This window comes from Anomalospiza imberbis, chromosome 32 (genome assembly GCF_031753505.1).
Source record: "Anomalospiza imberbis isolate Cuckoo-Finch-1a 21T00152 chromosome 32, ASM3175350v1, whole genome shotgun sequence".
In the NCBI taxonomy this organism is placed as follows: domain Eukaryota; kingdom Metazoa; phylum Chordata; class Aves; order Passeriformes; family Viduidae; genus Anomalospiza; species Anomalospiza imberbis.
In genome coordinates, this window is record NC_089712.1 from 635,502 (window position 1) to 651,581 (window position 16,080).

At 50.8% G+C, this 16,080-nt stretch overlaps 2 protein-coding genes across 2 annotated transcripts in view; one reads left to right on the plus strand and one right to left on the minus strand.

The window, feature by feature from the left end:
• Positions 1–7,492, minus strand: part of LOC137463964 (olfactory receptor 14J1-like) — a 32,192-nt gene extending 24,700 nt beyond the window's left edge. Inside the window, exon 1 of the mRNA XM_068175305.1 lies at positions 6,963–7,492. Coding sequence (XP_068031406.1) covers positions 6,963–7,492 — 530 coding nt within the window. The remainder of the gene's footprint in view (positions 1–6,962) is intronic.
• The window catches only part of LOC137463911 (zinc finger protein 271-like), a 309,559-nt gene that overhangs the window by 53,622 nt on the left and 239,857 nt on the right, over positions 1–16,080 (plus strand). The gene's annotated exons all lie outside the window — the stretch shown is intronic.

Here is a 16,080-nt window from a genome sequence, read left to right on the forward strand (position 1 = left end):
AGCAGTGTGCCCAGGTGGCCAAGAAGGCCAATGGCTCCTGGCCTGGATCAGGAATGGTGTGGCCAGCAGGAGCAGGAAGGTCATTCTTCCCCTGTACTGGCACCGTACCTCGAGTGCTTTGTCCAGTTCTGGGCCCCCCAGTTTAGGAGGGACACAGAGGACCTGGAGTGTGTCCAGAGGAGGGCAAAAAGGTGGTTGAGGGGTCTGGAACACAAGTCCTGTGAGGAGTGGCTGAGGGAGCTGGGGTTATTCAGCTAGGAGAAGACTCAGAGGTGACCTTATCACTCTACAGCTTCCTGAAAGGTGGTTGCAGTCAGGTGAGGGTCGGTCTCTCTCCTCACAGCAACTGACAGGACCAGGGGACCGTGTCTTAAGCTGCACCCAGGGAAATTTAGGTTGGATATTAGGAAAAAAGTTTTTAATGGAAAGGGTGATAAAGTACTGGAACTGTCTGTCCAGGGAGGTGGTGGAGTCACCATCATGGGATGTGTTTAAAAAAAGACTGGATGTGGCACTCAGTGCCATGGTTTAGCTGAGGTGGTGTTGGGGCATGGGCTGGACCATATGACCTTGAAGGTCTCTTCCAACCCAGCAATTCTGTGATTCTGTGACATCACAGACCAGGTTGTGACATCATATAGTTGGCTGTGACATCACTGGTTTATTATGTGACATCACAGAGCAGGCTGTGACATCACAGGATGCCTGTATGACATCACAGAGCAGAGCAAGCTGTGAGGTCAAAGAGTGTGCTGTGACATTATAGGGTGGCTGTGTGACATCACTGAAGGTGTTGTGACATCACAGGGTGGGTCTGTGAGCCACAGAGGTGCTGTGTGACATGTTAAGTGAGTTCTGCCATCACAGAGCAGGCTGTGACATCACAGAGCAGGCTGTGACATCACAGAGGAGGTTGTGATGTCACAAAGTCAGCTGTGACATTACAGTCTGGCTGTGTGACATCACAGAAGGGGCTGTGAGGCCACAGAGAAGACTCTGCCATCATAGAAAAGGGCTCTGTGACATCTCTTCGCCATCTACCACTGACAGCTTTGCAAATCAGGAATTGTTTGAGCTGTTTTGCCCCCACTGCAGGACAATCATCCTGATACAATAACTTAATTGTGTTTATACCTATCACAGAACCACGTTTGTCTAAAATCAATTCTAGTATGGAAATCACTTGTGGATGCTGGACTCATCAGATGCTGCTGGGACATTGCACATAGCTCAGGGAAGAGTGTGATTGTTATTAAATTGTGTCCTGTTCAACCATGGTCTGTTGGCCATGAAGAGAAACTTTCTGTGCCTCTGAGTCTCACCAGTTCCTGACCCCCAAAGGACACAAACCTGATGAGTTGTGGTTCCCACTCCAGTGGTGGCACTTGGACCTCCCTCCATCCCCAGAGCAGAGCTCCCTTGTCCCAGAAAGTCCCTGGCAATGCAGGGATGAAGGAAACAGGACAGGCTGTGGGGATCAGGGGCAGGGCACAGCCAGGGATTTGGGGTGGTTGTGAGCCCAGGGCAGGACCCGGCCCTTGGCCTTGGTGAACCTCATCCAATTGTCCTGGGCCCATGGCTCCAGCCTGTCCAGATCCCTCTGCAGAGCTTCCTGCCCTCCAGCACAGCCACACTCCCACCCAGCTTGGGCTCACCTGGGAACTGACTGAGGGTGCCCTCGATGGCCTCGTCCAGATCAGCAATAAAGAGATTTCACTGACCTGGCCCCAATCCTGAGCCCTGGGGACACCCCTGGGTGTGACTCCATTCCTCATCTGCTCTGAGTGCCAGGGGTTGGATGAGGGAAATGGTGGGGAGGGGTTGGGGACAAAGTGTTATTGATTGTCAGCCATGAAGGGTCTTGATTTTCACATCTTTTCAGACTGCATTAGGAGGTGCTGGGGGTCAATATCTATTGGACATTGCTGATACCAATCTATAAATAATAAAAGAACAATTCTCTCAGCTCTCAGCTCATATGTTTTCAATATGGTATAGTCACTTTGAGTACACTACTGAAATCTGTTTAATTAACCACAGAATTGAAAACTTCAGTTATTCCATTTTTTCTTGTCTTGGGTGTTGTGAACAAATGTTTATGAGATTTTCACACTGAATTCCTAAAAGGAAGAGCTCAAGAAAGAAGAGGCCTGTGGAGAAGTAAAATTCATCAGCAACCTCCAAGTGGCTGAGGATCCATCCCCATCAGAGCAGCAATGACCAGCAATGGGCACAGCTTTGTGGCTGCCCCAGCTCTGGGATGGGCCCTGGGCCTGGAGCAGGAGCAGCTCTGGAGGGCCCCAAGGCCGGGCTCTTGTGCTGGCCTGGGCAGATGGGATGGCAGCAGGGGCTGCAGAGCTCTCAGCACCTCAGCCCGAGGGGAGCAGGGCACCCAGGGAGCCTCCTTTGGCCTTGGCCAAGCCCCTTCCCCCATGGCTGGGGCTGAGTCCTGGCTGAGCTGCAGCTGCTGCTGTGCCCTGGCCAGGGGCTGAGGCCGTGGGGCCAGTGGCCAGAGCAGCCTGGGCTGAGCAGAGCTGTGGGGCCAGAGCCGGCTGGGCTGTGCTGGGGAGAGGCCCTTGGTGCTGCACAGAGCTCAGGGCAGCTGGCAGAGCTTGCAGGGAGCTGGGCTGGGCTCAGAGAGCCTGGCACAGAAACCATCAGTGTCCATCCCAGCCTGGCTGAGCGTGCAGGGCAGGACTCAGACCAGGCCTTGTGGGGCAGGGCCAGCGCCTGTGCAAGGCATGGAAAACAGGCAAGTGCCCGAGAGAGGAGGCTGCTCTGTGCCCTTGGGGGCACGGACACAGCAGGAACACTCAGGAGCCCAAAGAGCCTCCATGGCTGTGCTGGAGACCAAGGCTGGAGCAGGGAAATGCAGGGCTGCTGCGCCATGGGGAGGGCATTGAATTCCAGCACACACCTCAGCTCTCTGATGGTCCCGGCACCATGCTGGGCCCTGTTTCAGGCTGGAGCAGAGCAGATGTTGATGGCACAGGAGCCCTGCGGGGCTGGCAGGGACCTGCAGCTTGCAAGGTGCTCTGCTCTCCCTCAGCTCCTCTCTGAGAGATCCAATCCCAGCTCGGCACCTCAGGGCACAAGTGGCATTGCCTGGTCATGGGCACACAGATGGTGTCTGCCTGGAAACGGGGCAAAAGTTTTAATATCTTTTATTAATATACAAGCACATTTTTTATTATCCGAATCACTTGAGTATTTTTAAGAAATAGCAAAGTTTTCCCTCCACGAACAGGAATTTCCTGGAAGTGTACTAATGGGAGAAGGAGAAGAAATACTGATCTTCCTGTCTACTTGAGTCACCAATATTCTGTTTATTATATCATCTCCCTCTTCCTTCAGGTGTTTCCAGTTCTCCTGTTTAAATGGCCTTGTTTAAGGAAATCTCTTCACTCGACCAGCTGGATCTATGTACTTCCTATTGCTCCAAGTGTTTCTCCTCCAGATGCTTTCTGGTCATTCAAGTGCCTCTCACCTGACTGGTTTCATGCTTTGAGCTTTAGGGAGTGGTCCAATCTTTCCGAAGTTCAAAAAAAACCCATATTAGTCAACATCCTTATTTGTGTTCCTATCTATTGTAGAATTCCCCTTTCTTGTGTCTTTGTCTAAAACTGTTCCTGTAGAGAAATCCCTTGGGGATGGGGGACCTGTCAGATGCTGCTGGGACATCACAGAGAGCTGAGGGAAGAGCTGTGATGGTTATTAAACGGTTCAAATGTTCAACTTGTGTTTGTTGGCAGGAAACCTTTCTGTGCCTCTGAGTGTCACCATCCCTGAGCCCAAAGGACACAAACCTGATGAGTTGTGGTTCCCACTGCAGGGGCACTTGGACCTTGGCTCTGCACAGGAGAGCTCTTCATCCACTTTCCCTCTTTTCCTCCCTCTGGGCATGGAGGGAGCTCCTGACTTCAGCCTGTGACTCCTGTGTGCAAAGAGCAAATCTGGGCAGAATCAGGGCAGGGAGGGTTAGGCGGGACCTTGGGATCTGTGCTGGGCACAGAAGGTGTTTTCCATTGCTCTGGGACTGTCTGCTGTGCAAAGTGGATTTAATATCCAGCAGAGGAATGACTTTTGCATTTGGTGGAGCTGTGCCTTCCCTTGGCTTTGCTGGCTGACAAGAAATGAACGTCCCTCTGTGTCTCGGGCAGCTCCTTCTCCAAGGAAAGCAGGTGGGAGTTGGAGCCAAGGAGCTGAAACCTGCAGGTGCAGCCTGGGCTGGAGGGAGCTCAGATTTGCACAAGGCTGCTCTGAGTGCCAGGGCTTGGATGGGGGAGATGGTGGGGTGGGGGTAGGGACAGAATCTGACTGATTGTCAGCCATGAAGGGTCTTGATTTTCATATCTATTCCAACTGCATGAGGAGGTACTTGGATTCAGTGTCAATTGGAGAGTGCACATATCAGTGTATTAACAGGAAAAAAAAACTAAACAGGACCAAAAAATCTTTTCTCACTGTCTTTTTAAATGTAGTGTATTCACTTTGAAGAGGCTTCTGTAATTGGGCTAATTAACCACAAATTATTTGAACACTTACATTATTCCCAGAGGCTTAGCTTGTTAATCTGTTCTGAATGTTAATGAGCTCTGGGACACTGAATTGCTGAACTGAAGAGCTGAAGGCTGAAGAAGCCTCTGGAGCAGTAAAATTCAGCAGCAGCCTCCAAGTTGTTGAGGATGTCAGCAGCCCCCACTGAGGCCATCCCTGCCCAGAGACCGTGGGGGAATGGGCAGACAAGGAGAGCGTCCCTGGGGCTGGGGCAGCAGAACTCAGAGGCACCAGCGGCTCCAGCTGGGAAATGGAGTGTGGAATGTGGCTGTGAAAGCCCTGCCTGGGCTGTGCCAAGCAGCACACACAAGCCATGACCCCCATCCCTCAAACAACTCTCACAAGGAGACATTTAAGAGGAATTGCAATTGTTTGTGTCCTCTGAGTTGGATGCACTAGAGAAATACCAACAAGAGATTCTCACGAGCACAAAACAACAAAACAGCCTTTACTGGGAACTTTAGAAGATCAGAGAAACTTTTCTAGAAGGTCTTATACAACATTGAATCAACAAAAACACTTCTCAAAGCATTAACTTGGCCCATTTAACTTCACAAGCTCCAATCCTGTTCAATTTTAAGTTAATCAAAATTCACAAGAAGACACAGAAATAGAGAAAAATAAGATTTAGAAAAGCACACACAGAGCTACCAACTCCTGGATTCCAGTGGTTCTCAAAAAAATAGAAATTCCAAGGGGAGGTAGGGTCAAGATGTGTGCTTGCCTTGTGGTCAGCCTTAAATACCCCTTGGCCCTCCTAAACCCCTGCTGGCTGGGTCTGCTCCCTTGGAGCAGTTGCAGGAGGAGCCCTGGGCCTCCTCTTCAGAAGCTCCAGCAGCCCAGGTCCCTCAGCTCCTCCTCACAGCCCCAAAGCCCATCCTGTCAGTCCTGCAGAGCCTCTGCAGCTCCTCCTCACTGCCCAGAACAGGGAGCCCCACAGCCAGACACAGCAGCCCAGATGTGCCCCCCTGGCCTGGGGTGCCTCTGGCAAGGGAGCAGCACGAGGCACTGCAGGAGCCTGCAGACAATTCCTGCAGCACCTGTGGGATGATCCTGCTCCCCAAGGGCCGTTCCCATGGTGCCAAGTCAGGAACTGGAATGGGGAGTGGGGCCAGAGAGGAAAGGGCAAACAGGGATGGGCTGTTTGCAGGGGAGGGAACAGGGATGGGCAATGGGAAGAAATATGTACAAGGGAAGGAAAAAGAAAGCAAAGGTGAAGGCAAGGAAATGCTCAGGGCAGTCTGGGGGTGGCTGCCCGGCAGCCCTGGCTCTGAGCAACAGCGTCTGCAGTGGGACAGGAAACTGCCAGCTGATAGGAACAAACTTTCTGGCTGGCTGCAGAGGCCAGGACAAAGCTGAGTGGTTTCCCTGGCATGCCCCAGCCCTTCCTGGCCCCAGGGGCTGCTGGCATTTGTGCTCCCTCAGGTTCATGTCCCCACAGCAGCAGCATGGGGGTGCTCCTGCCTGCTGTGTGCAATGCAAACAGGGGCTCCTGAGCCAGTACTGCCGTGGCTGTGCCTGCAAGGATGCGGCACCTGTGTGAGCTGGGGGAGAGGCCAGGGCTGCAGAGGGGGATGTTGTTGGCAGCTCCATCAGGACGCTCTGGGACGCTGCCCTGGGCTGTCCAGCGCACTGGGGATGGATCAGCCCCTGCTCTGCTGCTCCTTCCCGTCTCCCCCAGGGCCCTTGCAGAGCACCAGCCATGCTGTTTGCCCCCAGCCTGCCCACGGCCAGCCTGGGGCTGCTCACGGGGGTTTTCTGTGCTGAGCATTGGCCTGGCCGTGTCCTTGAGAGAGCCTGGGCAAGGAGCTGGAGCCCCCAGGCCCTGGCCTGAGGCGTCACGCTGCCCCAGCAGTGCCCATGGGCTGTCCCTGCTGCAGCCCCGGCACTGCCACCCCCAGGACTGTGCCCGGCCCCGAGAGCACTCAGGCCCTGCAGCAACACCAGGGCCACCAGGGCAGCGGGGCAGGGCCACGGGAGCAGCACTGGCAACACCAAGTGCTGCTGCTGCTGGGCACAGCTGCTGTGCCAGCACTGATCTGCCCCAGCTCTGCACACAGACATTGCTGCTGCAGCTCCAGAGAAGGCAACAAAAGGGCATCTCTGCAGAAAACTTTGATGAGACATCCTTGAGTTCCTTTAAAGGCACCGAGAGCGCAGCCCTGCATTGATACAGTCTGTGGCCACAGGGAAGGTGGAGGGGAACAAAATGAGGAATGGCACAGAGTGTATTTTTTATTTGTGGACAATATGAAAAAAGTAAAAATATGAACCTCCAAAATGAAACCAACAAGATGTATCAAAGATTACTGTTATTACAAGTGATTTGCAGAAATTGGCCAGTGGTTTAATGTCCCTGAAAGCATCCAGTCATCAGTGTCCACACTGGAGCCTTGAGCTCCTGGTTCCTCAGGCTGTAGATGAGGGGGTTCAGGGCTGGAGGCACCACTGAGTACAGAACTGACAGGGCCAGATCCAGGGATGGGGAGGAGATGGAGGGGGGCTTCAGGTGAGCAAATGCTGCAGTGCTGATAAACAGGGAGAGCACGGCCAGGTGAGGGAGGCAGGTGGAAAAGGCTTTGTGCCGTCCCTGCTCAGAGGGGATCCTCAGCACGGCCCTGAAGATCTGCACATAGGAGAAAACAATGTACACAAAACAGCCAAATGCTGCACACACGCTAACAGCAAGAAGACCCAGTTCCCTGAGATAGGATTTGGAGCAGGAGAGCTTGAGGATCTGTGGGATTTCACAGAAGAACTGGCCCAGGGCATTGCCATGGCACAGGGGCAGGGAAAATGTATTGGCCGTGTGCAGCAGTGAATAGAGAAAGGCACTGGCCCAGGCAGCTGCTGCCATGTGGGCACAAGCTCTGCTGCCCAGGAGGGTCCCGTAGTGCAGGGGTTTGCAGATGGACACGTAGCGGTCGTAGCACATGATGGTCAGGAGGGAAAGCTCTGTTCCAAGGAAGAAGAAAATCAGAAAGACCTGAGCAGCACATCCTGAGTAGGAGATGGTGCTGGTGCCCCAGAGGGAATTGTGCATGGCTTTGGGGACAGTGGTGCAGATGGAGCCCAGGTCGCTGAGGGCCAGGTTGAGCAGGAAGAAGAACATGGGCGTGTGCAGGTGGTGGCCGCAGGCTACGGCGCTGATGATGAGGCCGTTGCCCAGGAGGGCAGCCAGGGAGATGCCCAGGAAGAGGCAGAAGTGCAGGAGCTGCAGCTGCCGCGTGTCTGCCAGTGCCAGCAGGAGGAAGTGGCTGATGGAGCTGCTGTTGGACATTGGTTTTGGCTGCACATGGGGACCTGTTCATGGAGAAAGGACAGTGAAGAGTTAGAGGAGATACCTGAAACCAAAACCAAAGCCATTTCCCATACACCCTCCTCTGTAACACACATGGACGCTCTTCTGTGTTTAAGAGTTTAGAGGTTTTCATTTTAAGCTCCCCCCATGTCTCTCCTGCTATTCTTGGATACCAGAAATATTCAACATTCTTCCTCCCTCTGGTAGAACAGAGTTCCCTGAGGGAAGATTATGAGTGGAAACTGAGGGGAGATGGTCTGTCACTTCATTCTCTTTGGAGTTTCTCTGGGCTTTCACTTTTTCAAATGAAGGATGTTAACTCTCATGTTTATTTTAAAAACACTACAGTGCTACTGAGACAGATGGATCCAGCACAGCCCAGCTCCACATTTGTAGCCAAGGACTCACCTTGCTCATTTCACCAACCCAGCAGGATTTTCAGTGTCAGAACACCTCTGCCTTTCCCCATCAACCTTATAACTCAGAGATGATCTAGGACAGGTTTGCACCCTGGATTGAAGCTCCCAGCTTGGACTGGAATCTCAGGGAGACTTCCAAGTGTCCTTCTGATGGCACTGGATGCAGGGAGATGCAGCTCCTTCCCTGGCTGCAGTGACAGCATTGCCCAGAGCTGGGCACTGGGGACAGCTGTGTCATCCTGAGCCAGCTGTGCCCCCTCCCAGAGCCCCCAGTGCCAGGCAGCTGCTCCCAGCCCTGTGCTCTGCAGAGGGAACTGGGCCGGGGGCTGCAGAGCTGCCCCATGGCTCTGCTGCAGCTCTGCCTGCACAGGAGGGGCTGCACGCCTTGGAGCCCCGGCCCTGAGGGCAGAGGCTTGGCTGGGGGGACAGGAGGGAGGGGGCTTGTTCAGAGGGAGGGGCTGCACTGGAGGGGATCCTCTGGACATCTCTAAACTCTCCCTGCCACAGCATTTCTGGGTTTTGTTTTCTCTCCTTCCCTGATCTTCTCTCTGCTTCCTGGGGATTTTCCTCCTGCAGGTGTTTCCCTGTGCCTGAGCTCTCCCTGCCAGCACTCACAGACCCCAAATCTCTGTGCACTCTCCTTGGTCTGACAGAACCCTGCCTGTTTGCAGGGCATTGGCTGGGGGTAGGTTCTGTTTGCAGCTTGGAGAACGGACAGCTCAGACTGAGCCTGATGGCTCCAGCAGAGTTGATGCTGGTGCTGTCCATGGGCAGAGTGGCTGCAAGCACATTAGGGATGTCCTGTGCACCTATTGATCCCTAAAAGTAACAATTCAGATGTCTCAGGTGCTTGTCAAAATTCATAATCAACCATTAATATCTATTCCTCCCTCCCTGCCATTCTCCAGCAGTAGGAAACTGAATAAAAATTCGTAGGAAATGTCCTAATTTTTATCAAAATCCTTGTTTTGGAAACATTCTATGACAGATCAGAACCCCTCAGCATATCAGAGCTTCATGAGCATTTCACCTCCCCTGCACCAGAAATACTCAGAGCTGTACTCACAGGGTCTGTGGGCATTGGGATGTTCCAGCTGTAGGAGATCACTCCAGGAGCTGCAGCTGCATTGTCCTGCAGCCAGAGGTTCCTGTGCCAAGGGCTGCCAGTGATTCTGCCCCAGGCACTTCTCAGCACCTTCCCAGCCCTGACTGATGGAAGCTCTCTGTGCCTCTGTGCTGTGCCCGGGCTGGCTGCAGGCAGTGCCCCAGCCCTGCTGGGCTGGCAGAAGAGCTGCTCATCCAGAGAAATGTGCTTTTGAAACTCTCCTTGGTTACCAGGATCACCCTCTGGGCCAGGAGCCCGGCCCAGCTCAGCAGCACAGACACAGCACAAGGACTTTAATGACCCTCTGGGGCTTTGTGCTCAGGCCCTGAACATCAGGCCCTGAGAGGGAGCTGCAGAAACCTCTCCAGAACTCCAAGTCAGAATCCAGCTCCAAAGTTTCTTTGACTTTTAATGGGTCCCACTGAGGGACACGACTGAGAAAGTGTCCCCAGGCCCCAGGCAGAGCAGAGAACTGGAGGCACTGATGACAGGTGGGGACAAAGAGAAGCCAAGTCTTGGTACCCTGGGGCACAGCAGGGTCTGTGCCACCAAGGGCTGTCAGGACACACCTTGTCCTGAGGCACTGGGACCTCCTGGCACAGCCCCAGCCAGGCTGGGCACTGTCAGCCCCTTGTCCTGCCCTCTGCATCCCCCCCTAACCCACATCCCAGTGGCCTCAAGGATCTGCTGGAAGGAGTCCCTGGGGAGCCTTGCTCAGGAATGGCCCTGGGGGCTCATTCATGCTCCCAGGGATTGCAGGGTTTTCAAAGCACTTTGGCTTTGGCTTTTGCCTTGGAGTCTCTGAGAGCTCTGTGCAGTCATGGCCTCCAATTATCTGCTGTAATTAGTCCCTGGAGAGGCTTTGTCAGGAACAACACTCAGTGGGGCTCATTAATGCTTCAGGGTACTTCAGTTCTTTTCAGGTACTTGGTGTTTCCTTTTTGATCCAGACTCTGTGAGAGGTTTGTGCAATCATGGCCCCAATTATCTGCTTTAACGAGTCCCTTGAGAGCTTTGTACTGACACTCAGTGGGGCTCATTGATGCTTTGAGAAACTCAAGGAGTTTAAGGTACTTTGGGTTGTCCTTTTCACTCTGAGTCTCTGAGAGGTTTTTGTGCAATCCTGTCCTGCAATTCTCTCCTCCAAGGAGTCCATGAGGAGCCTGCGTTGGGGATGGACCTCACTGGCACTCATTAATGGCTTGAGAAACTTTGGGGTTTTTTCTCTGACTTTGACTCCTGGACAGGTTTGTGCAATCTCCTCTCAGGCCCTGAGGTTCCAGGGCTCACCTCCAAATCCTCCACGGGCCTCATTAGGATCAAGCAAGTCCTGAGAAGCCATGGCTATGCCTTCATTTCCCTCTGCTCTAATGTAGTTAATTAAGAAGTTTTCCTTTTACACTTATGGAGAAACATTTCAAAGAGCTTCTAAGAAATATGTATTCCTATTTTAAAGAGTGTCTTTATTACTGTTCTCTTTAGAGAAGATCTGATTGCAGCATTCTATGATTGCTATTTATGTAGGGCCACTCCTAAGGAGGTCTGGCCAGGTCTGAGAAGTTTTACCTTGAGGTCTGACCCAGTGTGGACAACCTTGCCCCACAATCCCCAACCCCATGTAAGAAACAATTTTCACTTTCAATAATTTAAATGGTTTTACTAAGACCTTATTGAAATACAACAGAAGAGTGAATAAATTAAAGAATACAGCGCCAGGCGCAAAGGATTCAGTCACCATGTGCTCATCTACAAAATGGATGTTCTGTCTTTAATACTTCCAGCCCCTCCCAAAATCTTGTCAATCCACTCCTCCTTCGCTGTCCAGTGGTGGAGATCACTTTCTTACAGCTTGATTGGAGGTCAGGCGCTGCCATAGTAACAAGCCGACCCTCCCAAATGCCCTGACTGCTGAGGGCATCCCGTGATAACAATGCAAGGGGGAAGGGAAAGATAACTATCCACCTACACAACTTCTCTTATCATCTACTTAATATTCACTCCTTAACTGTGAGAGTCAACCATAGGATTACTCATCTATAACAAACCCCCATTTTCTTTTTCTGTAAGTCATTATGCTTTAACAATTAAGTAAAATAATTTCTCTCTCTCTTGAATGAGTCATACTAGCATCTGTTGATGTGGGCAAGGACAGTGGGAACAGGAGAAAAATCTCAGGTTTTCCTTAGACACACTTATTTGGAATGGACAAAAGGGCATCAGAGAGGTCCAGGATGGCTTTGACTCCCATCTATCATGCCTATGTGGTTGCTACCCATAGTCATTGTAATTTAGGGGTCCAGAAGCCAGCTCGGTCTTGCCCTCCAGTCCCTGTTGTATTCAAAGACAGTTGGGGAATGACAGTGGTCCGATATGGCCTTTTGTCCCTACCTTACCATGCCTACGGGGTTGCTACCCACAGCAGGGCTATGCCATCTTCTTGGTAGCAAACAAAGGGGTCTTGCCCTCCTTCCTTTGTCTTATTTTCTTAAAGAAGATGTCCCATTACCTTTTACAGTCCCTTGTGTACTTCTCCTCAACAGGTGCTGGTAATTCACACCCATTAAAACAGGAAGACAGTTCACAAACTGGTTGGTGGAAGCTTGACTTTGGGCATCTTGGTGTTTTTCTGGTTGTCTTTCAGTCTCTGCTTGAGATTCAATCTTGTTTCACCTGGTCTGGATGTTATATGTAGTCGATTCTTTGTGTTTTTCCTGCTGGGCCTTTAACTCTGTGGGCATGAGTCCATCCCCACTCTGCAGTTCACACGGCCGATTCGGTGGTGAGCAGTACCTGAAAGGGACCTTCCAACTGAGGAGTTAAAGGCTGATCTCTCCACGATTTGATCATTCCCCAATCCCCGGGATTAATATTATGGATTCTGAAACCCAGGTGGTAGTTTGAGGAATTGCCCCTTTATGTCTTAGCCCTTCTAAGGTTTCTGCTATAGACATAACATATTTCTTGGCATTGGCTTCCCCTTCCTCATAGGTGGCAACCCTCCAGGATGAGGTCAGAAAGGGTAACCCAAACGTCATTTCATAGGGTGAGACCCCCAGATCTGACTGGGGTTGAGTTCTAAGTCTTAATAAGGACAAAGGGAGACATTTCATCCATGACATTTGGGTTTCAATCATTAGCTTATCTAGAGCTCTTTTAAGAGTTTGATTCATCCTCTCAATGTGACCAGAACTCTGTGGATGCCATGGAGTGTGTAATTCCCATTTACTCCCAGGGTTTGAACAACTTTTTGCAGTATTTTAGAGGTGAAATGAGCTCCTTGGTGTCACGATCCGCTTGTGCGGGGTGTCATGATGGTTCTTTTCACTGATCCCAAAAGTGCAAAAAGGCAAACAACAAGGGACTATTAGTTAATCACAACAAATGCACCTTTATTAGGGGCCAAAACAGTAAATGCGATAGTGGGGATCAGAAAGGAGATAAAAGGATAGAGAGAGAGAGAGAGAAAAGAGGGGGATGGGAATAGCTACCAACACAGCCGAGACCCTCAGTGGCCCGGACGATGGGGATCCGTCTGGTCATGTCGGGGAAGTCTTCTAAGTTCTGGTCAACTCAGGGGTCCAGTTATACTCCACGGAGGAAAGAGGGGGAAACATGTAGGACAATGAGAGTCTATTGTGATTGCAGCGGGGGAACAGGTGAGTCCACTGAAACCACCAAAGCAGGAAAACACAATGAAGAATAAGTCCATTGGAATTACTGAAGGGAAACAGGTCATGTCATTAGTGGTTTCCCCACTCCCTGTGGTAGGGGTCTCAGTCTCAGTCCTTAGGAAGGGGGTTTTCGATCTCCGTCCGTCTGTCACAGTGGTAACAGGGCAGATGAGAGGTCTTCAGTGAGAGACCACTAGGGTCACCCCAAAAGTTCATTTGGCTTCAGGAGAAGAGTGGGCAAATATGCAGTAGGCTGTTCCTTGCTGTGTTCATGCCAGGTCCTTGCCGATTCCTTGTCGATTCCTTGTCGATTCCTTGCCAAGTCCTTGCCAAGTCCTAGTCAGGCCTTGTTCGGGACAGCTAATGTAACGGCGCAGCAACTGCACCTTCACTGCTGCTCTCTCCAAGCTGGAACTGCAGTGAGGGAAGGGGTTTCTCCTCGTGGCAATCGGTAGGCAAAAGTAGGGGCTTCAGACTGCCTCTTACACTTGGTCTGAATCAATCCTCTTCACCATCCCGTATCGGGGAATGATTGATTCTAGAAGTGTTTTACTCACAACATTGGCATTGGCTTTAACCGTGGGTACCGCCTCTACCCAATGAGTCAGGTCACCTACTATCACTAGTAGAAACTTCCATCGTTGTACCTGGGGAACCTCGGTAAAGTCTACTTGGATGTTTTGAAAGGGCTGTAAGTCTTGTTCTCGCCCTCCCCTGGTGTTTTCCTCATGACATTCTCATTTACTTGTTGGCATATCTCACACCTTTCAATTACCTGCTTAGCTATCCCAAAAATTCCTATGCAGCCCCAGTCCCTTAGAAATTGATCACTTAGTGCTTGTGTACACCAGTGTGTTGTCCCATGTATGCCTTCTAGCATTTTCCTGGCAAGGGGTTTATTCAACATTTGCCTCCCATCTGCTGATCTCCACTTCGCTTTGTTATCTTTCTTGGCTCCTGTTTTAAGGAATTCTTTCTCTTCTGTCTCACTGAATATGGGGACTTCTTCCATTTCTCTCATGGGGGTTAATGCTATCATTAGTTTTTCTGTCCTTGATTCGGCTGAATTCTTAGCATCTAAATCAGCTAAATGGTTCCCTCGTGCTTCTTGAGTCACCCCTTTTTTATGTCCTTTAACATATACTGCTGCCACTTCTTCTGGCAATTGTAAAGTTTCTAACACTTCTAAAATAAGTTTTTACTTCCTTTCCCCTTGAATTTAATAGCCCACTCTCTTCCCGAATTTTTCCAAAGGTATGCACTACTCCAAAAGCATATTATGAGTGTGTATTTATTGTTTCTCTTTTCTGTGTGAATATTTCCAGAGCTCACTTTAGGGCATACAACTCACATGCTTGGGCTGACCAGTTGAAAGGTGACTTTCCTTTTTCTAGGGCCACTAACTCTTCATCTACTATAGCCTACCCCAATACCCTGTGCCCTGGATTACCCGTGAAAATCCATCGATGTACAATCGTTTTCCACCTTGGAGTGGTTGATCTGTTAGGTTCTCTCTTACTTTAGTTTGATAGTTTATAACTTCTAGGCAATTATATATTAATTCCTCACCTGGTTTTCCATCTAAAACTGGGCAGGGTTGAGTTGGCTACTCATGACTAGCTCTAAACCATTATCTATTAAGATGGCTTCATACTTCAGCACTCGGGAATCTGTGAGCCATTTCTCAGCCTTTTAGCTGAGGATACTCCTTACTGAGTGAGTGGTAATTATTTTCAATTTCTCCCAAAGGTTAATTTTTTGCTTTCTTCTACGAGTGGGGCGCTCGCTGCCACCGCCTGAATGCAGGTTGGCCACCCCCAGCTGACAGGGTCTTGCAGTTTTGATAAATAGGCCACTTGTTTCCTGGATCCTCCCTGGTCCTGGGCTAACCCTCCATGTGCTGCCCCTTTTTCTATATCTACAAACAGATAGAAGGGTTTGTCTAAGGCAGGATGACTCAGTGCTGCTTCACTGACTAATTTTTGCTTTAAAGCTTCAAAATTTGCTTGTTGTCTTCTTCCCACCTGATTTCTTCTTCTACTAACTTTTCATACAAGAACCTGATGGCCTGCGTGTATCCTTCAATCCATAGCCTATGATATCCCAACAGGCCTAAAAACCTTCTGACTTCTCTCTCTTAGTTTTTGGTCATGGGAGTGAGGCTATCCCTGCAGTTCTCTCAGGGTTCAGCCGCTGGGTCCCTTGACAAATCACATGTCCCAGGCATTTTACTTCCCTCCCTACAAACTGGAGTTTCCCTTTTGATACTCAAAGTCCTTGGTCCCCCCAAAAATTTAACAGTGCTGTGGTGGATTCTTGAACTTTGAGATACCCTGAGAGCAGCCCAGTGGTCCTTGCTCCCCTGTGCTGACACGTGAGTGTTTGTCTGGTTTTGGGATGGCCCTGGCTGTGTGAGGGGTGCTGCGTGGACACGAGACAGCCGGTCCTGTCCCGCTGGGTCCCAGCAGTGCCTCACAGCAGTCCTGCATCCATGTCAGGATGCTGGCCAAGAGAGGTCCTGGAAGCTGAGGCAGCTGATTTTAAGCTTGTGCAGGTGCCTATATGCCAAGGCCAACGGTGTTCCCTCAGGATACAGCAGTCCTGAGGGGTCTCCCACATTCAAACAAATCAGCAGACAAATGCATTGTCAGCCAAAAGCCCTTTTATTGACCTGGCAGGAGGGCAGGGGTCTGCACCCCACTAAAGTGTTTCTCTGCCACATATAAATTTCAGTGGGTTGATGTAGGAGTTGTATCAAAATCACCATCCATCTTCACACTGCTGAGGTGATTCCATAGGCAGGCGGTTGGAAATACATTGTGTCAGATTCCCATACTTGAAGCTGATGTCCAGGCCCTGGCCAGGAGCGGTCTCGATGCCCCAAAGCAGCACAAAGTCTTCCTCAGGGCTTCCCTGCACAGGGCTGATTCCACACTTGCCCTTAGTTCTTCTGGTAGACTGTGTCTAAAGCTTTTTGTCAGGTCACTCTCATGTCAAGTTAGGCCTGCCAGGTTTTTGTTATGCTAA